General features: G+C 43.4%; 1 protein-coding gene across 2 annotated transcripts in view; it reads right to left on the bottom strand.

The window, feature by feature from the left end:
* Positions 1-4,015: 4,015 nt before the first annotated feature.
* Positions 4,016-22,438, bottom strand: part of SPPL2B (signal peptide peptidase like 2B) — a 33,370-nt gene continuing 14,947 nt past the window's right edge. Inside the window, exons 7-16 of one of the 2 annotated variants that reach the window (XM_037386709.1) lie at positions 21,549-21,645; positions 21,271-21,387; positions 20,253-20,334; positions 19,387-19,461; positions 19,193-19,255; positions 17,529-17,628; positions 16,480-16,557; positions 14,138-14,298; positions 12,870-13,153; positions 4,016-12,238 (exon numbers count right to left, since the gene is read on the bottom strand). In XM_037386709.1, coding sequence (XP_037242606.1) covers positions 12,214-12,238; positions 12,870-13,153; positions 14,138-14,298; positions 16,480-16,557; positions 17,529-17,628; positions 19,193-19,255; positions 19,387-19,461; positions 20,253-20,334; positions 21,271-21,387; positions 21,549-21,645 — 1,082 coding nt within the window. In that variant the 3' untranslated portion in view covers positions 4,016-12,213. Of the gene's footprint in view, positions 12,239-12,854; positions 13,154-14,069; positions 14,299-16,479; positions 16,558-17,528; positions 17,629-19,192; positions 19,256-19,386; positions 19,462-20,252; positions 20,335-21,270; positions 21,388-21,548; positions 21,646-22,438 lie in introns of those variants that run through there. The other variant, XM_037386710.1, reaches the window with a different exon arrangement.

The following is a 22,438-nucleotide window of genomic DNA, read 5'->3' as shown; positions in this document are numbered from 1 at the left end:
TGGGGTGAGGGGTCGCCCGAGCCCCCCGGCCCAGGAGCGGGGCTAAGGGACGGGGCCGGCGCTGCACCCCGGCGAGGGGGCGGCGGGGGTGGGGGGCGCAGGTGGGGGGTGAAGGGTGCGGGGGGGGGTGGGGGGGCGCAGGAGGGGGCCCGCGGGGCAGGAGCTGGGGGCAGCAGGGGGGTGGGGGGCGAAGCCGGGACCCCGGTGCAGGGGGTGGGGGGCGCAGGCGGGGGCCCAGGGCAGGGGACCCCGCGCGGGGCAGCGCCCACACCGGGTGCGGGTGCAGGTGCGGGTCCCCCCCTTCCCGCACCAAGCGCCGCCGGCGGAGCGGGAGCCCCGGGCTCAGCAGCCCCGTTCGGGACCGGCCCGGACTCACCTGCGCGGCGGCTCCCGTGGCCACCGGGGGCTTCGCCCCCCGCCAGCGGCTCCGCCGGCGCGGCGCCTCCCCCGGCTCAGCCCGGGCCCGCCCGGGGCAGCGGGGGGTGGGGTGGGGTGGGGGTGGGGGGGGAGGGGCGGGGGGCGCTGCCCGCGGGGCTTAAAGGCGCAGCCTGGGAGGGGGCAGCGTTCGCCCTGGCGAGCTGGTTTGGTGCTTCTCCGCGCGGCGGGCTTCAGATATTTTTTTTTATTCCCCCCCCAACTACCTGTTGGAGCCGCGAGCAGGGCTGCCCCAGCTCCGGCTTCTCCCCCAGCCCATAATAAGTCTCTGCAGCTCACGGCACAACCCCCGTCCAGCTCAGCAGCCACCAGCGGGGGGGGCAGCAACACTCGCTGCTGAGGTGCTGGTGGGCGCTGCCGGCAGCACGAGATCCACCCCCACCCCCCCATCTGGGACCTGTCAGCCCCGCCGGGGGCGGAGGGGGGGGCTCACGGGGGGGCGGGGGTCTCACGGGCAGCAGGCTTACAGGCAGCGGTGGGCTCACAAGCGGTGGTGGGCTCACAGGGGGCAGTGGGTTCATGGGGGGTGGGCTCACTGGTGGTGGTGGGCTCACAAGCGGTGGTGGGCTCACAGGGGGCAGTGGGTTTATGGGGGGTGGGCTCACTGGTGGTGGTGGGCTCACAAGCGGTGGTGGGCTCACGGGCGGCAGTGGGTTTATGGGGGGTGGGCTCACTGGTGGTGGTGGGCTCACAAGCGGTGGTGGGCTCACGGGCGGCAGTGGGTTCATGGGGGGTGGGCTCACTGGTGGTGGTGGGCTCACAAGCGGTGGTGGGCTCACGGGGGGCAGTGGGTTTATGGGCGGTGGGCTCACTGGTGGTGGTGGGCTCACAAGCGGTGGTGGGCTCACGGGCGGCAGTGGGTTTGTGGGCGGTGGGCTCACTGGTGGTGGTGGGCTTACAAGCGGCAGTGGGTTTATGGGGGGTGGGCTCACGGGCAGCAGGTTTACAAGCAGCGGTGGGCTCACAAGCAGTGGTGGGCTCATGGGTAGTGGGCTCACGGGTGGTAGTGGGCTTACGGGCGGCAGTGGGCTCGCAATCAAAATTCAAAACGCCGTGTTTTCAAAGTACTGTCTTCGCCTGAATACAGTTCCTGCAAAAAGAAAGCCACCATCGACTCATGCCCAATATTACACTTAAATGCTTCCTATTTCCACTCCTTGTCACTATTTTTCTGTTCAAGTGATTTTCTCCCACCTCCGACCGCACGGGCAGATGCTGGGGGGCTTGGCTGCTGCTGCTCATTGTGGTGGGTGAAAAGCTCTCATTTGCTAGGTATGGTACACAAGCTTAATTCCCTTCTAAAATAGAAAAAAAAAAATGGGGTATGTGGCAAGAGCTGCAGAACTTGTTGCAAGCGAGCTGTGAGTACGAAATCCAAGCGTGTCCTGCGGTGGGGGACCGAGGTCACAGAGCCAGGACGGCCACATCCCTGGGGACGGTGGTCCAGGGGACTCCCCCGTAATTATCTGCATGGGGGGGTTAACGGGATGATTGGAGACAACGAACTGACCAGGCAAGTGACTGAAGATCTTCACAAGAAAGTGTTTGAGTAATTGGTGCAGGAGCTCTGCAGGTGGGAATCTTGGTGCGCCCCAAAGGAACTTTCTGGGAGCATCTGGGCATGGACCAATTCCTGTGCAAAAATGAGCCCCTCTTGCAGCACAAACAAACTATCTTTATCTATATCTATATCAGGCTGCAACAAGGCTTTTACCATCGGTCAGATTCTACTGTCCTGCTGTTTCTTCATACTCTTCAGACCAGTTCCTCTGCTTCTTGCCTCTGCTGCATCCTTCTCCTTGTCTCTCCTACATCCAGGGCGCTCTCTCTGCTCCCTCTGCTTCTTCCAGGTCTCTCCATCCAGCACTCCTCTTCCATCCCCCTCAGAGCTATTATGCATTATTTAGGATTACGTTTTTATTATTTTGTATTTTTTTATTATTATTAATTAGGATTATGATGCATTATCCCCGTCAGCCAGCCCACCACCCCTGAAGCCAGCCCACAGTTGTATATTATCGGTGTTAATTAACCTGCCTTCATTCCTCTACAATTCCTCCCTTTTTTTTTTTCTTTTTTTTTCCTTCTTAACATTTCATACCTTATGTTTTTCACAATCATCACAGCCTTTTTACAAATAAACTTCTCATACAGTCCTCGAATTCCTCTACACGCCCCCAACCCGGGTGGAGAATCCAGCCTTTCCTTCCAGGGGCTCTGCCTACAACACCGAGCAAGTTGTACGTAGGTGCTTGTAAGGAGCCCCCACAAACTGCCTCTGCAGCTGCAGAAATGGACAGATCTTTAGTAAATATGTAAGATAGCTGGGGAGGTGCTTTGGATTAATTAAGATAATCAGTAGCGATCAACCACGTACCGGTGGCAGAACCACGGGCCAGCCCTCAGCCAGAGCTTGGCAGAACAGCGGGTTGGGGTCTCACCCTCCTGTTTCCAGGATTTATTCCCCGTTACAGCCAAGACCCATCATTTAGGGTTTGGTTTTGTTTTTTTAAACAAGTGCTCTGCCCACGTCCCCGCAGCAGATCCAGCGCCGTGACAGCCGTGCAACTCGCTCGTTATGCTCTAGTTCGTTTGCTCAATGCAGTTCTGCTATACAGGTGGATGCTTAATAAATCTAGAACGTTCTTTACTGTTTCAACTAATATAGTCCGAGGTTTAGGATGCCTTAGGATGAGCTTTGTGGCCAGACTGGATCTTAAATCTTTACTACCCCGTATTTAACACAAAACCATCTTCCTGGTTTTGAACCCTCTGTCTGGATGGAAGGAGCCTCTCGATTCCCCAGCAGCAGCCTGAACAGAAAGGCGGTCTTGCTGCAACTTTTTTTGGAGTGGTTTTATTTTTAGGGGCTTTGTTTGTTAAAAGCCAGGTAACACAACAAATTTCTCTGGTTTTGTCTTCCCAGCTGTGCTGGACTATCAGAAAGTGAAATGCAGGGCGCACTGAAAACCACAGGCACAAAACCAGAGTGGAAACGTCCCCATTTTCACCTTGTACCATTCTGATTCACCTACGACTTGCCTTATAATTCAGTAGAAATGTCACCATTTTTTTAAAAAGGGGGACTTCAGTTACCGCCTGCCTTCCACGCAACGTGCAACAGGTCAGAACCAATGGCACGCGCGCAGCCATCACACCAGGGTTACAAAAGCAGGGAACAGGGATGACTTGCATGGACTATTTGGGATGTGGAACACTGCTGCTGCTATCCAGCCCTGCACACTAACAGAAAACTCGAAAAAGCCACCAAATTTTCAATAATTTTGCATGGAATCCAGCTCACGAGAGAAGCTGCGCGCAGCAATCTTTTAAACCCCGAAAGGCAGTTTATCTCATCCTGGTGCAAACAAATGGGATTTCAGATGTAAAGGCAATACAAAATAGCAAAATTCAGTTCAAAAATTATCTTTATTTTACAGTTTTAGAAAATGTGTACAGTTTTAAACTAGAACAGGCTAAAGGAAAGTAAATTCCAGTGTTTTTTTAAAAGCAAAACAAAAAGAAGAAAAAACACTGCAATTTCAGTTGACCAGTCATTTTCAAGTTGCTTGTTTTTGGGTTTTTTTTCACTGTATCTATGTATGTCTGAAACAGACTTAATTACTCCATCGAAAATTCATTCTGCAGAAACTGTGGGGATATTTCTGACCTCTTGTCCTACAATTCTGTTCCCCCCCCCCCCCCCCCGTTAATTTTTGAAAGAGGGGTTTTTTCCCCACGTTACATCACAGAAAGAAAAAAGCAAATCTACATTTGGTCACTGGAAATGCTATGTATTACAATGTATTTACATATAAAAAAATATATATATTATGATACGCTGTGCAATTGGATACAAGGCTGTCATTCAGTCCGAGGGAGGGCTGATATCAAAACCATGAAGAGCTATAGACACTGGGTGGAAAGAACCCACCCAGAAAGAATTGAAAATCTGATGCATGTATTACAGTAAGACCTACAGCTTTGGAAAACCAGAAATGTTTACCAAAAACATATTTTACGACTTGGAAACGACATTGCTTTTTCTCTTGGTCTTTGCAATGGCTCTATCCCATCGTCGGCACAAGAAGGTGACGTGTTCAGTTCTTTGTTAGTACTTGGGAATAACAACAAAAAAATCTTACCTGTATCGTAGATATAAGATACTTATATCATAGATAAGTCACAAAATTACCAATTTATCTATCCTTGCAGATCCCATGCACTGATTTTGCAAGTCATCTCCTAGCACGTCCTACACCTCCGACAGCCTGCGTGCAGGTTACACAAGGGGGTCTGTGACTCAGCAATCCACAGAACCCAAACTAGGAAACTAATCTGCATAGTGTGTGCGATTAATTAACAGCCCAGGTAAATGAGATGCATGATAAAAATCAGGGAAGGATATTCATTTTACCAGCACCCACCACAGCTGTTGATGCCAGACTACATCCTTACAGAGAACCAAATCCCTCACTCCTTACATCCCCTCCGTTCCCACAGCTTCAGCCCCTGTGCAGGAAAAATAATTGAACCGAGTTTCCACGCTCATCTTCTTACACCGGCCAACTTCCTTAGCTGGTTTTGGTTTGTTTGGTTTTTTTTTTTGGGGGGGGGGAATTGTTTCTCACTGTGGGTTTGGTTTTGGTTTGTTTGTTTGTTTGAATGAAGGGAGCCAACCACAGAGATTATCTGAAATTAGGAAAAAATACAGCCTAGGTTTTGGATCCCAGGAAAATCCTTCCTTCACCACCGTGTGAAAGGAGCTTAAAGTTTATTCCTTACGCGTACATATGCAGAGTTAAACGTATGCATTTGCAAGCGCTAAAATTAACAACCTTTAGAGTTTGCACTCTTCATAACACTAGCCTATATACTATTATTTGAACATTATTACAAACTCCTTCCACAAAGACAGCAGACACTGAAAATTCTTCTACCTATAACGTTACCTCCCAAGAATAAACTTGCTCACTAAAAACAGCTATTATCAAGCATCCAAGAAACTAGCATTAAGCAAATCGGTATCTAACTCATCTCATAAATCCTCTTTATGCTGCTCCCAGCTCCCCATCCAGCCTCCCATCTGATCCACACACAAAGCACCACTAATTTCGTTTTAGCCGAGCAACACCAGCACCAGCCAAATGGGACTTGCACGTTGCTGGGATGTTCTTAATGCCCCAGCTCCTCCAGCACTGGGCTGGGTGGAGAAACTGAAGGAACATGGTTAAAAAATAAATGATATGGATAAAAAAATCTATAGGCAGGGCTGTAAATCCACATTTTGCCTTAAACAATTTGGTTTTGCTTTCACACGTTGCCAGGCTGAAAGCACTGGAGCTTGTACTTGCTGCCAGCGACTTCTAGGATCAAAAAGATTAATTTTTAGCGTTCAAATGTGACAGCCACCCCATGACGAACGCGACATGCAATGCAGGTGGCAGGACCAATGCCCAGGCGTGCGCTTTGCGGACAGCAGCGGGGATGCGCCACAGCACTGATTCCTTTTTGCTTTCTCACAGCCTTGCTGGCTCCGTGCGAGTCTGAGAATGGCAGTGTTGTTGGAGAGGACAAGTGACAATGCACGAGCTGAGGACAAACAGGCAATAGGTGTTCACACCAGCACGCACAGACCACTCCCATTAACTGGTCATTAGGGAAATTAGGTGCTCTCCCCACGCAGGCTTGCAAGACTCTGTGGTAACGTCAGACACGCACATTTTTTTTGAAGTCTCCACTGCCAGCTACAAAAAACCCGGATTCTGACCTGGCCCAGACTGAACTGCCCCACGATGGGTGTTTTTCTCTAAACCTGAGCCACTGGTTTAAAGTTTTTGCTCAACGGGAACTGTAACAGCTGCAGTCAGAGCAGAACAATAAGGAAACCTACTGGTTTCTTGCTGTGGAAACACACATCCGTGACTTTGTTCCTCATCACCAGCTTCCCACCATCCCAGCCACGTAAAGTGTGGATCCGCAATGGAAAAGCGGCAGGTTTATGGCATTTTTCTGACTAGAGCTACACCTTTCAGACAAAAAGAGCAATTTCTATCCTTTACCAGGCTTCAAGGAAAGGTTATTGCACTGGCAACAGCATCAGCTACAGCCCCTGGGTACGATCCGGCATGGGACAGGGGGGGGGCTGCTCTCCCGGAGACCCCATGGAACCAACGGCACAGGCTGAACCGCGCGTTGCTGCTCATCAAGACCATCACACCCCCAGTGCTGGAGATCCTCCAGCAGCTCTTGACTGTTAGGTGGTGTCGTTCTGATCCTGCAGGGCAAGCTCAAGTCCCTGATATTTTTTTTCAGGAGCTATGCTAAGCTTGTTTACCTTGAGACCCTGTCTCCACACGTTTTCACCTCCCCAGCGTTTCCATGAAACACTCAAAGAAACTTCTCAGCACACCCCGAGTGCCTCTGTGCCAGCAGTCAGCGCGTCTCAACCAAAAACTGCGAAGCTACAGACCATCTCAAAGATTTCTCCGAGATCAACACCTGGATGAAGTTTTTTTTTTCCATCATTAACATGCAGGAAAATGTCGTGAGAAACTTGATAAACTATAATGCCGCCTTCAGCTAAGGACGGTGGCTCCAAATTATCCCAAGACTTGTCACCCTTGGCTACCAGCAGGTCAACAACAGGACCAAGGGTTGAAATATTCCCAACAGCTGCTGGGAAAACACACCCAAACCGGAGTCACTGCATCACCTGAAGTCTAGTCCTCTGATAGTTCCTGAAAATACAGAAGACTCTGCCAAATATACTAGTTCCCAATTCAAGAAAATCCAATTTAAGCCCATGATTTGTCATCTATCGCTAATCTAGATGGCAAAACCTCACCTCTGCTCCATATAATTTGAACATTTACCTGCAAAACTGGAAAAGGCAAAGATGAAACTCTCAGAGAGGAGCACACAATCGCTAAATGCAGCAGATAGAGGGTGAGTAAAGAGACAATTCCCTTGTGCCAGCACCAAAGAACGTTTCTGGTAGCACACAAGGCTTCCAAAAACATTTCAGGGTGCCAGAAACATTCAATGCAATTCAACAAATCAAACACACATCGAAAACATTTTTTTCTTATCTTGGTAGAAAGAGCACCGCATCTCTTTAACCTGTGTGCTTTGATGTGGTGGCTTGCCAAAGGATTTATCACCTTTAAATTAGCCCAAACAAAAGTCTTTTGTCAGTCGCGACGCTGATACGATATAACCTGGCTGCTACACGATAAAGCTGGTGCTCCAGCGTCGGTGTTACAGTGTAGGAAGCCCAACCCTCGGATTACACCTGGAGTAGCAGGCTGCAAACAGCCCTGTTCTGTGTGCTTCCCACTGCCAACTGCTCAAGCAGTTACCCATTCTGGGAGATTTTTCCACCAAAATTCCCTTACCGTAATTTAAGTCTATTAATTCTAATGCCATCCTTGCTTGAAAAAGAAAAAAAAATGTTTGTTTGGGTTTCCAATTTGCAGTAGCATTTCGGATTTCTGGATATTGGACACACTTGCCTTTGGTCTTCTCTTTGGACTAGCAGTTTTGGACCTCTCGGGGTAAACTCTCCTACTGCTGTTTTTTTGGAGTGGCTCCTCACGCTTTCTGAGCCACCTCGGCTCTTATCCCTTCCCTCTCCATCCCACCTGGGATCCCTGACACGGCCTCATGGGAAAACCAACGAGCTTGTCGGTGCAACTCGGTGCTTCGTGTCCCGCCAGCCAGCTGGGGAGCCACGCTCCAGATAATCTAGATAAAACACCGAGAGATTAATCTTTCCTTGCTGATGTTTTCTGCACCTCTGATCACAGTTCCTGTTCTCTCCTGAACTCTCTAATAATAATAAGAATAATAACGTCCTCATTTTCCTGAGGACGGAGCCCTTACACAGGTTTTATTTTAAAACATCAGCGATTGTACTTGTCATGAAAAAAGGCACCATCTCTGCAGGTTTTGGACAAATATTTGGATCTGCTGGTACGTCTATATTCCAAATATTTGTGTCAATGTGATGCACGTCACGTCAATACGCACTAGTCACACCTCACTGCTTTGCCAGCTTATTTACCCGTCAACATAGGACAAATAATGCCACATGATGAAAGCGTACACCAAATAGCTTTGTTAATTGATAATCAACAAAGCTGCCATTACAAAGAAATACTACAGGGCTTCACATCCCAGCCAGCCAGCGTAGTGCAAGAAACCAGCAATATGTGCGTTACCCAACCATGGGGCTAAAGAACAAAACCGCAGGATCTTGCACTAAAATAGCTGTGTGTAAGCATTTATTTCAAGCCAACACTTACCAAACACCCGATACAGCCTCTTTTTTTTAATTATTATTGTCTACCCAGGAAAAGTTCTACAAACTGTAGGGCAAGATATCCAGCAGACACCGAGCATCTCCATGGGCGCAAGTATTGTGATTTGAAAACTTTTAAAGCAAGAACCTATAGAACATAATTTGTGGTTAAATAGAAAAATACCTTTAAATTTTCTATGCATTCTGTTGCCCATCAGATACTAGAGACCAAAGCGCTGCAGGTAACCACACAGCACCTCCCAAAGAGCTCATTAATGAAGGCAGCCACATTTTTAAAAGCTCAAAATGGTATTATTTCAGTTTCCTAGCTAGTTTTTTTGGGCTTTGCAGTCAGGGCTATCTCCTGATAATTTTTTTTTATTTTTTCGAAGTTATCAGGCACTGCCACTACAGCCACGGCACGTTCTCAGGCCGAGCCTGAAAAATAAATTGTTTCCTAACCCACAACATAAGAGAACAAATGTTAATTGTTTTGCATCACAGCTGCAAAACCCAAATCTGAAACAGAAACGTGCACACCTGAAAAACGCCATCAAGACTTGCAAGGCATTCTTACCGAGACATACTGAGCAGTACTGTAAGAAAAGAGCAGCTTCTGAAGGAAAAGGTTGACCGATGATCTATTTTCTAAATTAAGCTTTCTCTTAGACATGCTAGTAAATTATGGGAAAATACACCGTGCTGTAGATTTTCTGTCTTCTGGCATTTGTCCAAGTTTAGAGAAAATGCAAAATATTTTCACCAGTTTCATTCTTACATATGTGGATGTGCTCTTTTTTTTTTACCGTCCCTGGTAAAAGCAGAATATATTTCAGAATATTTTTTTTTCTGTTTCCTTTTTATATACTTCAGTTAAAATGCTCTTCATTTGTGACAAGAAAAAAAAAAATCCCCCAAATTAAAAGAGGGTTTGGGATACTTCTCCCTTGTCACCTTTAGTAAAGTCTTTCAGGTTGGATTCTGCTTCCAGCTGCATTTGTGCAGCCCCTCTACAGCCAAAACCAAACATTTGGTCCAACATGTCAATATCTAGTAATTTCAGTCCCAGGAAAGAATCCGATCCTCACTACTGTGATCCAAGGAATTGTGGGTTTTGTTTGGTTTTTAATGGTTTTTTTAGTGGGTTGGTTGTTGTTTTGGGTTTTTTTTTGCTGTTGTTGTGTGGTTGGGTTTTTTTAAACAAAAACAAGTGATTCCTCTGAAAATGTAGTTCTTCAAAAATAATCCTTATTGAATTTTTAGTTAGCTAAAGGCTTAGTATGTGAAAGATGTAAATAAAAGTGCATCAACGTTACTTTTAACAACACTTTCATTTCTTTGAGCATTTTAACTCGAGGGATGTGGGATCAAATAAAATCAGTCAGCTACACTAAATCTTCACAATTTCCTACACTACATGAAGTTTTACATTAAGCTGGTCAGGGAGGTTTTTGAAAGGCAAACGAGCACAGCCTTGGATTCTGCTGCTCAGGATCAGTCCCAACAGTCGCAGCCGGATGGGTGCAGCAGGGTCATTGATGTACAGTACTGGAACAGCCAGAGTACGGAGCTCACCGCCACATCACGTACCCCAACTGGAGATATTGCATTGAGTAGCTATTGTTTCTTTTCTTTGTTGTTTGGGGAAAATCAAAACAAACCAACAAACATCACCACACTTAAAAATAGATGGAAAACCGCCAGGAACATCAGGTGGAGCCCGTGCTCCAAGCAGCCCTGCCTAGAATGCAGCGTGAACAAAGCAACTGGTAAATGCTTACGAGTTAAATGGTACGGATTCTTCCATTTTAATTGAGTTATAAACAATCTGAGAAATAAACTGTTTCCTAACCCACGACATATGAGAACAAATGTTAAAATACACTTTCAAGTAGATGATAAAACTTTTTGCTTCATCATCAGAAAGCTACTGGCTTTTAAGTATATAAAAAGCTATTCCAAATAACATTATGACTAAAAGACAATCAAGGCAAAGAACCATAGAACTTTGAGTCAGTCTCCAAACTTTTTTTTTTTTTTGCGCTATTTGTCAAGTTCATTTTTTAAACACATTAAGATTGTTTTCTTAATTTAATATACATACTTATACAATGGCTTAAATTAAGGCATAATCCAGCTGGCTCAAGTTTTCAGTAAAATGTCTCTGTTGCTTTTTAGAAGTAGTAATTCTGTTCAGATTACTGCTGGCAAAAGTAACATAGTCCATTAAAAAGGAGATTGAAAAACAGATCTCTGATAGTAGTACTATCTTCCATTAGGGTGATTTGTAAATTAAATGTAGCACAAACCTTTGGACTCAGGAAGCCTTTCCAGAAACTCACCACTAAAGCAACTTACCAGACAGGGCTTGAGGCTTTAAGCAGAAGCTGGTAAAACTCTGAAGCTATAGTGTGGTTTTACAGAAAGCCTTTCACATTCCAGAGAAAAAAAAATACTATCCACCGAACGTGAAACAGATCAAACCACAAGTTACCATCCAAAAAAACCCCACAGGGCAAACTTTTGGAAGACCTAGCCAAAAAGACGGTGGCTAAAATTTAACAGACATTAAAAGAGAGCCCTTCAGAATCCAACTCGAGATGCCAACTGGAGACTCTTAATTTAAAAGCATTGCCTCTGATCTTGTCACTACGATGATACTTTTGTAAATGACATTTTGGGCTCTCAAATACTATGAAGAGTATTTCTTCCACGCAATTTGGAATCATATTCTAGGATCCTAGAATATTTCCATTTTCTATTTCAGTTTTAATGTAAAGTGAGGCTTTCTGGGATTGCAGTTTGTAGAACAGACACCTTTGATAAAGCCATATGTTTGTAGATGGAATAAATAATATGCAAATCACATCAACCCTCTGTGTGTACTAAAGCTGATGCATAAAAGACTCACCATGTTATACAGGAAAATGCACAATTTCAGGAAGAGAAAGTAAGTCCAGCTGCACCCCAGAAAGTTGTAAATTCACAAATTTAGTCCTTCATAATGTTGTGTAGCAAGAGATGCAAAATAGTAGGCTGGATCACAGCCTCATTCAGACCCCAACAGGCCATGCCTTGGCTACTCGGGACACGGACAGGACAGGACTGAGGCAGTTGATGCGTTACTGAGCAGCAAGGAGCTTTAAATCATGACTGACTATAGCACCCTACATGCTCCCTTGGGGATGAAAACACTGGATTATTTCCTTTGGAACGTGAAATTACCATTATATACCTTAAACCAATCAGAAGTAGAAGCTAAAACCCCAAATAAATGGATTTTTATTACTTTCCTTTAACATTTTCCCAATGAAAGTATTACCTATTCAGCTTGGTATAGCGCTGCTACTATTTTCTTACCTATTTGACTCGTATGTTATTTCTAAAACATTAAACATTCTTAATATGCTTAATATACGCGTCTCATACGAGTGCTCAGAAAGCTTCCTGCGGCTCTGTCCATCCTGCCTTTTAAACTAGACTAGTAGCCAATACAGGTACCTGGAAGTAAAAACAAAGACAAAAAAGTTAAGAGATGCATTTAATGCACCACGATAGTATAAATCCTTTCAGAGGCGGGTAATTTAACCACGCTCTGCATTTCCTGAATGTCAGTTTATGCTAAAGCATTCCCTTGTAGCAATGGCTTTGACAAGTAGGGAAAAGTAAAGTAAAAGGTGACAATAGGGAAAGTGCTATAAAAAAAAATAATATTACATTTCTCTTGACTTAAGCATCGGAGCAGACTTGTTCAATGCTTGTCCTCTCTGTTAACCTACACTATGCTAAAGCAGCAAAATAGCCACACGAGCACAGAGTACTGTGTAAATAAAGACTCTTAATACTAGCCCGGTATAACGAAAACGGAACGGTCAAAGGCATTCACTAATAAAATGATCATTGAAATCCATACATCAGAACCCTTGTAGAGCACCATTATTTCAGGAAGATGTTTGAAGTGTATAGCTGTACCGAAGCTAGAGGCAGAACATTCGTCGTTGGATTTGATGATCAGACTCCCAGTGAGGTTTCTCAATGAACGCAAACACTACTAAACCAGTCCTAAATACATACTGGTTTTCTATGGATATGTTTGTGAGGGAAAACAAGGAGTTCTTATCCCATCGCTTACTCCAGCTGGTTTTGCTCTACATTGAGGCAGTTGCTTTCATGGTCGTCCTTATCCTGCCCAGCTGGTTCCTCGCTCTGTGCAATAGAAATTTCCGACTGGTCCATCTTTGCGTCAGGATCAGCCAGCTCCTCCGCAGCCGAGGCGGCGTCGCGCAGCTCCTTCACATGGAGGGTAGGGTTGGTCATTTGCTCTGGGCTGGGCTGAGAGCCTGCTGCGTTGCTGTCTTTGGGAGGCTCGGGGCAGTTGACAGGAGCTACCACCAAGGGAGGCTGAGGTAGGTCTTTCTGCAAAGGGAAGGGCACAGTCAGAACGATGGAAAGCCAGGATTGCCGTCCCCAGATATCAGGAGCGATGGCCACACAAAATGAAGATTAAAGGGCCGTCATCCCCGTGATCATTCTCCAGCACTGGACACATGCATACAGTTACCCTGTCTTTGTCTTTATCGTAAACAAGGGGATTTTTCTTCCAGAAATGTGTTTAATTGCCTTCTGCCTGATCGTTCCTCGCCGATTGCAGATGCGTTCTGCTGATCACGCAGGAACAGGCGACCGGCACTTGGGCACCGCATCACTCTCCTGTGCCCACCTTGAATATCGGTGTACAACAACCGGCAACTTGCCCACCACATTTCAGATGATCTCAAATATTTTCCCAACAATTAAATTCAGTTCTCTAGAGGAAAGTTCCGAAGGTTTTCACAAATAGTTGAGTAGCGAAAAAAACCCACCTCACTGGGGGGAACCTCTAGCTTGATAATTTGTCCTTAAAGTAATTATTTAAAATCTATAACCATGCATCACGACAATTTCTATGTCACTTAATGTCACTTGTACCACAGTGAAACAAAGTGATAATTTGCTATATTGAACTAGATTTCTACCTTCATAAGCAGTAGGTTATGAAAAAAATATGCAAAAAAATATTTTCAGGATGTATTTTATATAACATTATAAACTATTGTATTTTATATACTATTTTACTACTACTACTTTCAACAGAGATTAAATGAGTAAAATGATGGCAAAATCAAGAAGAACAGACAAAGTCTACTTTACTTTTCACTAGCCAGTTTAAGTGGCTGTAAACACTAAAAAAGAAAACCTTACCGAGGCAAAAAAAGTATGTAAAAAAAAGCAAACAATCAGCAAAACGAAAATCTTTGGTTTTGTTTGATAATACTGCAATATTTTACTCAACTTTAATTCTAGTTAGGTTTTTATAATATTAGTATTTCTTGAAGACACTCATATCAAACTGGTATTCACCGCAAAGCCGCTGCCCGTCCAGAACATTGCGAGCTCCTTTCTCCAAAGAGCCACAGCAAAGCTCGTGAGAAGAGTGCAGGGCACCAAGTAGAGGAGAGCCGGCTGGCCCTTCTGCATCAATGCCAAGGCAACAAAGGTCACAAGAAGGCCTATGCCATATGCTGGAAGGAAACAAAAGCAGAAAAAACCCAATTATTCAGATAGAGCTCTGCTCAGGAACAACTCCGTTGTCTAGATGAGCATCGTAGCAGGAAGTTTTTTCAAGTAATATGTAAAGCAACATCTCCAGGATTTTTTTCAGCGTGTATTTTTTTTTTTACAAGCGTTGTATACACAACGTGACCTTGGAGTGGTGCTTTGCTAAAGAGATGCTCCAGTCTTTCTGGTGATAATAAGATGTGAAAGTCATGTGGTTGGCCCAATGTATACTGTGCAATTAAATCCTTACCTTAAGCCATTTCAGAAAGGTAAAATAAACAAATGAAATACTGTGCCTCATATTGCATTTATGAATTCAACAAAACACAGACAATTAGGTCGACCATTGTAACACACGCTTCGTGTCTGGCTTGGCTTTGACTGTTTAAAGCTAACTGTATGTTATGATTTGTTATTACTATTACATTTCTGCATATATTCTGCAAAAATTACTAAGTAGAACATAAGCAGCTGGGATCTGATACTGTAATTAATTTCAATTACACTTTCAGAACACTGAAGCTAAACCCAACTGATTTTTATTCAGGAAGATGATGCAGAAAGATATTGAGGTGCTGGAGCATGTCCAAAGGTAATCAGTGAAGCTGGCAAAGGGTCTAGAGAACAAGGAGAGAAAGGAGGTTCAGGGAGACCTTACTGCCTGAAAGGAGGGTGCGGGAGGTGGGTGCTGGTCTCTTCTCCCAAGTAACAAGAGATAGGATGGGAGGAAATGGTCTCAAGTTGTGCCAGGGGAGGTTTAGATTGGATATTAGGAAAAATTTCTTCACCAACAGGGCTGTCGAGCACTGGAACAGGCTGCTGAGGGAAGTAGTGGAGTCACCACCCCTGGAGGTATCTAAAAGCCATGTAGATGTGCTGCTTAGGGGTACAGTTTAGTGGTGGACTTGGTAGTGTTAGGTTATGGTTAGGCTCGACCTTAAGGGTCCTTTCCAACTTACATGATTCTATGATCAGAATACTCAATGCCTTTTTACAGTTCTTCAAAAATGTTTTTTTTTCAGGGAACACTATGTTAGTGAGAATTCCTTGTATCTAGTTGAAGTATTTCTTCTTGTGACTTCAATCCATTGCCTCACATCTTATCCCTAAGTGAAGTCTGTCTCTGTTTTCTCTGCACCCTCTCACATGAGGATGCGGACAGCAACCGAATCTCCTTTTTCCCTTCTCTTTTAAAATCACACGCTCCAGCCCTCAGCCTCCATTGGATTTACCCCAGTATGTCAGTGTCTGTCTTGCACCAGGTTAAGACTTGGTCTTCACTGCTAAATCGAGGGCAATAATCACTTCTCTCACACTGCTGGCCCAGTTTTGCTCCGTGTGTGGTTAGTTTTCATTGCTGCAATAACTGCTGACTCTTCATGGATACAACCACTTCTGTAAACGCGTTTTGAAAGTACCAGGTAAGACAACAGTTTTGTTTGTGTATATACAAGAGGAATTGGGACACTGAAATAAAGGCATCTCTCTAACCCTGCTATAGGTGTCCAAGGACCTAGCTATTTTTTCAAACGAATTTCAAAAGCAGTTTTTCATGAAAATTTTTCATGACAGTAGCTGCAAGCATCTTAAGTCTCCGCTAACATACTTTGTAACAAAGCCAACAGCAATCTGTAAGACCCTATTCACCAGTCATCTTTAAGTCCATGTCACGTACCTCTGGGGGTTCTACAAACTAGAGAAGAAAACTAATTTTGAGGTGTTACAGACATCATAGTACAATTCATTGCCATGGATTTTTAGAATACACAAAAAGTTAAGAACAAAGCCAAAGGGAAATATCCCTGAACCTGAATTCTCCTGTGCAATAAACTCAAAGATTCACGAAGCAAGAAACCAGAGTAGCTCATTTTGCATCTAGGCAGTGCAGAGGTAAGTGTTACAGCGAGACAAACCAGGGGAACGAGAAGCTCCCCTTCTATGCAGCGGACAAAACCGTTCAGGAAAACGACAACAGATAACTTGGTGATGGAAGGATTAGCCTCGAAAGTACTTTGCTAAAATATTTCTGTTCAATAATAAAAGGTGAACAAAGAAATGAAACTGTAATATGAGGCAGATGGTATGCTAAAGGGAGCGACTCGTGTAGGTGTTGTGTTCAGGTGTCACCGAACTGTTCCACCTACCTATTGTGCAGGCAACAAAATAGACTCTGGACGACTGCACCTGAATATCGAATCTATGGCAATAGGCTACCAGCAAGCCTAGGGAAGGAAAGAACAATTACAACATGCTTTCAACCCCTTCATGCATTAAGGTACACAAAGCCATCAAAATATCTAGAAATTTTTAAGATTAATTTTTTTTTTCAACACTTACTTGGGCACCCCGGTGTTTAAGTACCATGACAGCATCCTTCAGGAGGCTGCGCAGCTTACAAAACGGTTATATGATAGCACAAGCCCAGTACAGCAGAAACACTCTAATAATAAAATTAATATCTACAAATGCACAGATCCTAGATACAAAATGTCACCCCATCCCTAACAAACAGTTGTTAAAATACAGTGTTCGCAAGAGTAAGGGTAAGTTCATCCCTTCCAGCTCCTAGGAAAGACAGCAGGAATTTATGGTTAATGCCTCTGCTTATTACAGGTCGGGGGAGGAGGGGACATGAACAGGGATGACTCAGTTCATATTTCCCAAAATACAAAAAAATAAACAAACGATTTCTCAGAAGAATCCTGAAAGCCAGAAGACGCATACTTGTTACCACCTGCAGTGGTGCCAGGAATACCTTGACATCCTACCTGCAGTCAAATTTGAGAGCAGGTGTGGTGGGAACACTGGCTGTCGTGTGAGTAACACAATTACGAAGCTTTGAGTGGTCAGTTACATGTGTACTCAGATCATGTGCAAATGGACAAATAATTTCCTCTATCACTACGCTACTAAACATGTTTTATACTATTAAATTAGTTGCTAAATCAACTCCTGAGGTTTCTCTACTTTTCGTGACATCGCTGCATGTGAAACTGAACCGTAAGATTAATGTGCATTTAATTTCTTACAGAAAAAGTGAATAGTGCAGGGAAAAAAAGAAGATAAAAGCTATACTTATTTATCAGGTTTACAGTAGTCAAACCAAACTTCCCACCTGAAGCAGAATTGCAAGATAAATAACTAATATGACGGCACAACAAGTAAAATTCTTAACACGCTAAACAAGAAATACCTGGAACTAAAATGTCTCCAAATCCCAGGAGAGAAAAAGGCCTGTCACACAGCGCCAGCGGTGAGGAGTTCAGGCGTGGAACCTTCAGGACCATCGGGAGCTTGGAACGAGACACACACACCTTAGAAAAGCTGTTTTCTCGACATACTGACACCATCTTTATGTTGTCATATTTGTATACATATATATATATATATTTATGTTACCAGAACTTGTTTCTGTTGTACTGAAACTGCAGACTCCAAATAAAGCAAAATTATCTTTTTTAACATTACAGACCCTTATGTTTAAACTATTTTATTAATATTACTCACAACTAACAAAATGTATTTATCTTTTCTTACGTTACGGACCCTTACGTTTAAAGTCTTTTTTAATATTACTCACAACTAACGAAACGTATTTAAGATAGGACTGACAAAATACTTCCTGAAAACAAACAGCCAAGGCAATCCACGTGACCGTCATCTCAAAACACTCTATGTGCAAGTCCTCACATGCAATAGGGTAGGAACGTAAAGAATTTAGGTAAGCAGCCACATGTGTAAGAAATAACTGTTAATGTTTCATTCTACTGGTTGCAATAAAAGTCTCACAAGAGTAAAGACTTGAGTAATTTAAAAAAGGATTTTTCATATAACTGTAAAGACTTTTTTCCCCCCACTGTTCCTACTTATTATATAATTTGCAACGTTGAGGCACAGGATGGCAAGGTTCATTGCCAGCATGTATCCTCTTTAATACAGTACGTTAATACATCTTTAATACAGTACATTAGAGAAGCTTTATTTTCCTTTTTCTCTTTCCTTACGTTAGTGCCAGAATAATTTTATCTACTTATACTATCCTTATTTTTTTATATAATTCATTCTGTGCATGAAACTGAAACTAAAGGGATACAAAAGACAAGAAGTTAAAAAAATTAGTATGCATGATATAGATGGATCCATCTGTAGATCATCCTGCAAACAACCGTTGTCTTTACTATTTTCCCACGTGACAGTATTACATTCGTTGCTGGAAAGAGACTCAACATCCTTAAATTAACAAAACCAGTTTTCCTACAGATTTGTTTCTTACTTGGTTTGCACCCTGTCTCTACAGTCTCCTACACCTCCTGTACTCCCCTCCCTGAGTCAGCCCCGCCACGCTGTGCAGTCCTGCTCACACAGCTGGCAGCGGCCGAGCGGTACAGAACCACTGAACACCAACTTCGGGTTTCCTTTCTGTCTCCAGTTTGTCTTTCTCTCCTTTGCCTCAGCTTTTCATAAAGCAATTATCAGAACAGGAGAGGAGGGGGAAGAGACAGACCGTTCAGATAGGTTTTATCTCTTTAGGTAAAAAGGAATATGCTTCATTAGTGGTCAGTTATATTTACAAATGTGGTCCCATGTTGTTGTGGAGCTGAGCTAACCAGTTTCCTGACACTGAAACCCTTTCAAAGCAAGATAAAGGAAGACCAAAGCTGTTGTGATGAACCACGAAGTCTGCTTTGCTCCCTGCGTTTGGTGTAGATTTCCAGAGAGCTCAGGAATGCTTGTTTCCACATTAAGTTCTTTTCAGACTGGCATCTCCCTTTCAGCTTTTGTGGTCTTTGAATTTTAGAGAAGTTGAAAACGTAATAGCTGGAAGTTAGTGCCACGTTTTCAGACTACATACAGTACCTTTTCATGAGTGGCAGAATCAGATGGGCCCGCAGCCACCTCCACCATTATACTCTCCCCAGTCTAAAGAAAAAAGGGGAAAATTGTAAATCAGCACTTCACTCAGCAGGTCTGGGATCAGTTAGGAACACAGAGAAGCAGGTCATTCCGCTTTACTCTGTGAACAGCGGGCACTAGAGGAGTACTTCACTTACCTTTGTTAGAAAAGGTGTGATAAATACAAAGAATACATCATACACAAAAAGAACCAGGAGGAGCAAGGTACAACCCTGAAGGGAGAGACAAGATACCTGGTATTTACACACTATGCATTAGTAAACAGCAAAGAATTCATAATTAGCAACTTAAGACCATTCAAGGTAAAAGCTAACAAGGAATAAGTCACTCAAGTATTTTTCTTAATTCCTAAATATTTCAGATGGAGGAATTGGGCCTCGTGCACCATATAAAAGAAAGTAATTCTCAGGCACAAAATGACATGTCAGTCCTAAAACTCTGTATCTCGTAAAAACTGGAAACAGTGTAATTTCCATTTGTTAGGAAACATTAAGGAGTTCTGCATTTTCTCTGGAGGATGCTAGACATAGCTTGAAACAATACCCACTGGCCCACCTGTACAGGGAAAAAAATATATAGGTGAAGATAACTTGAAACAGAGTCTGAAGAGCCACCTAAGGGGTAACTAAATGACTAACACCGATTTTTATCTTACAATAAGTAAGTAAGTTCTGGAAGTTTTAAAAAAACGCCAGTATGACGCATCAATTGTGTGTCAAATTTGGAAAACTAAACCAAACCAAAAAACCAACAAAACTAAAAAAAAATACCCAAAAAACCAGAAGTGAGTGTGCGGTCACCACACTACAAAACTTTAAGTTATCAAACACCATGCATAAAAATCATATGCCATTTATTGGTCTTCATTATACTAATTAAATCACTATTCCAAGTTACCTATGAATGGAAGCGCATTTCCAAGCCAATGTGCTCTAAGTGGCTCCTCTGTTCAACTACGTACAGGCAAACATTCTCTCTTTTTATGTCCGTGTAACTTTCTTACCTTAAATGTAGGCAGGCGAATGGTTTTCAACATGTAAAGACAGAAAGCAATTCCTAAAGCATCTTGCAGAACCCAGGCCCACCTAAGGAAGAAAGAGGGGAACATTTTTGCAGGAAAACTATAGGACAGCCAGACCAAGCCTTGTCCTCACTAAGGACCTCCTCGTGCCTAAAAACTTTATTAAAAGTACTTGCTTGAAACCAGCACGGTTGTCAGCATGGCTTCACAAATAGGAAGTTGTGCTGGATCAACCTGATAATCTTCTACGATGAAATGACTGGCGTGGTAGGGGAGGGAAGAGCAGGGGGATGCTGCCTGTCTAGACTTCAGGAAGGATTTCCACTGAGAATCTCCCAGAAAATCCTCACAGAGAAACCGATGAAGTACAGGTTGGATGAGTAAACGGTGAGGTGGGATGAAAACGGGCTGAACAAGGTTCAGTGGGTACCAAAGTAAGAAGTGCTGGGGTCCTCTGGCCTGTGTGTACGTGTACACCCTCTTGTGCTGCGGGATGCCTACAGCTGGGGCTGCTTGGATGTGTTTTGCAAGTGAGGGATAGAAGCACCGATGCTCTTTGCTTTACTCTTGATCGCGAGGATCAGAGGAGTAGGATTTGAGACACGAAACACGAAGTTTTCCCTAAAATTGCAAAAGTCTGGATGCAGATGAGCGATTACGTTGTTGTGATCAACACCTGAGCGCTTCTGATGGGGCTCCCTGCAGGAGGTATTCAGGTCCACTCCAGCTTTGAGACAGAAAATGGATTTCCTAGTCCTAACTATCCCAGGTTGGAACAGCTCTATAGTACTTCTGTAGTCCTTAGTCGGACACTTATTTCTCTAAAAGGTGTTTCAGAGTTGATGCTTCCTGGATTTATGAGTTCTGTCAGTGAACAAGCCACGGAAAATGGACCCCGCAAAGGCAATAACAGGCATTCAAGGCACTTCTACTGATACCACTTACTTATAGTATAAAGCATGTTACAATTTCTAGCACAGAAACTAAGATACACACTTACTGATCTTCATTTCTGAAGATTCCCCAGACTACGCTGACAGAGATACAAAATACCGCCAGCAGTAACATCCGGACCTGCGGACGCTTGTGAAAATAAGGCAAGTTGTTGTCTGGGATTCTGAAAATGAAACACACCAAAGCTACAGTTGTCTTATGTAGTTACCCTCCTCCTTTGATAGACATTTTGAAGTATGCAAACCAACTTGTAACTCCCACACCCTACCCAACATTATAAAAAAAATGAATTTTGCCTGTTAAAAAGTTAGAATCGCCACATACCTACACTTTCCCAAGGGGAATCTTCTTACAAAGGGAGACAGACAACTGTAGAGACCAATTGAGGCAGCCAGGCAGAATATTCCTATGATAACATAGACTGAGAAACAACAAGTAGTAAGTCCAAGCAGGTTAAGGTAAGAAAGGCTTCTTTTCATATCTCAGCTGAATAAAGAACAGACAATCAAAAAGCTTGAATGAGAAATAAGGCTTACGTTTCACCAGCGAGGGTTAAATTCAGGGACTTCAAATGATTTTTGATTAGATTTATGTTCTTTAAGTAGCTAATTCTAGCTCATTTTTACTCAGGTGTACTTTATGCAACAGCTACTTCAACAAATCAAAACCTCTGTGCTTATATTCTTAAAGTCAGTAATTAAATTATAAGCCTAAAAGGCAATTTACGGTGAAGTGTTTATCATCTCGTTACATGTGAGCACATGGGAACTCTTAAAATTACTCAGTAGCAAAATTAATTAATACAGATGGGCTGCAACTTTCATAACTTTCTCAGAAATACAACGATGGAAGTTACAGTGCATTAGGCTCTCATGTTCTTTTGTCAATCAATTTGATAAGTAATCAGTAGAAACTTATCTTTATAGTGATAAGAAAATTGATCCTGGATCCCATAACTAACTTCAAATTGAACAATAATAGAAAGACGGGTATAGGTTTGAGAACACCTTTGGCAAAAAATAGAAGGTGGAAGACGTTAAGTCTGTATCTACTTAATAAGTTTTAACGTTTGAAAGCAGCTCTGTGATCACCTAATTCAACCTCACTAGAAGCAGGTATAGAAATCTACCCAGTGAGCTTTCTTACAGGGTTTAAATCGTATTGGGATGAAGAAACATGGCAGAATACAGCTGTTTCATAATTATTTTCACAGT

Source organism: Falco rusticolus, chromosome 4 (assembly GCF_015220075.1).
Source record: "Falco rusticolus isolate bFalRus1 chromosome 4, bFalRus1.pri, whole genome shotgun sequence".
NCBI classification, from domain to species: Eukaryota; Metazoa; Chordata; class Aves; order Falconiformes; family Falconidae; genus Falco; species Falco rusticolus.
The sequence above is the reverse complement of the archived record's forward strand: the minus strand, read 5'-3'. Positions and strand labels throughout refer to the sequence as shown.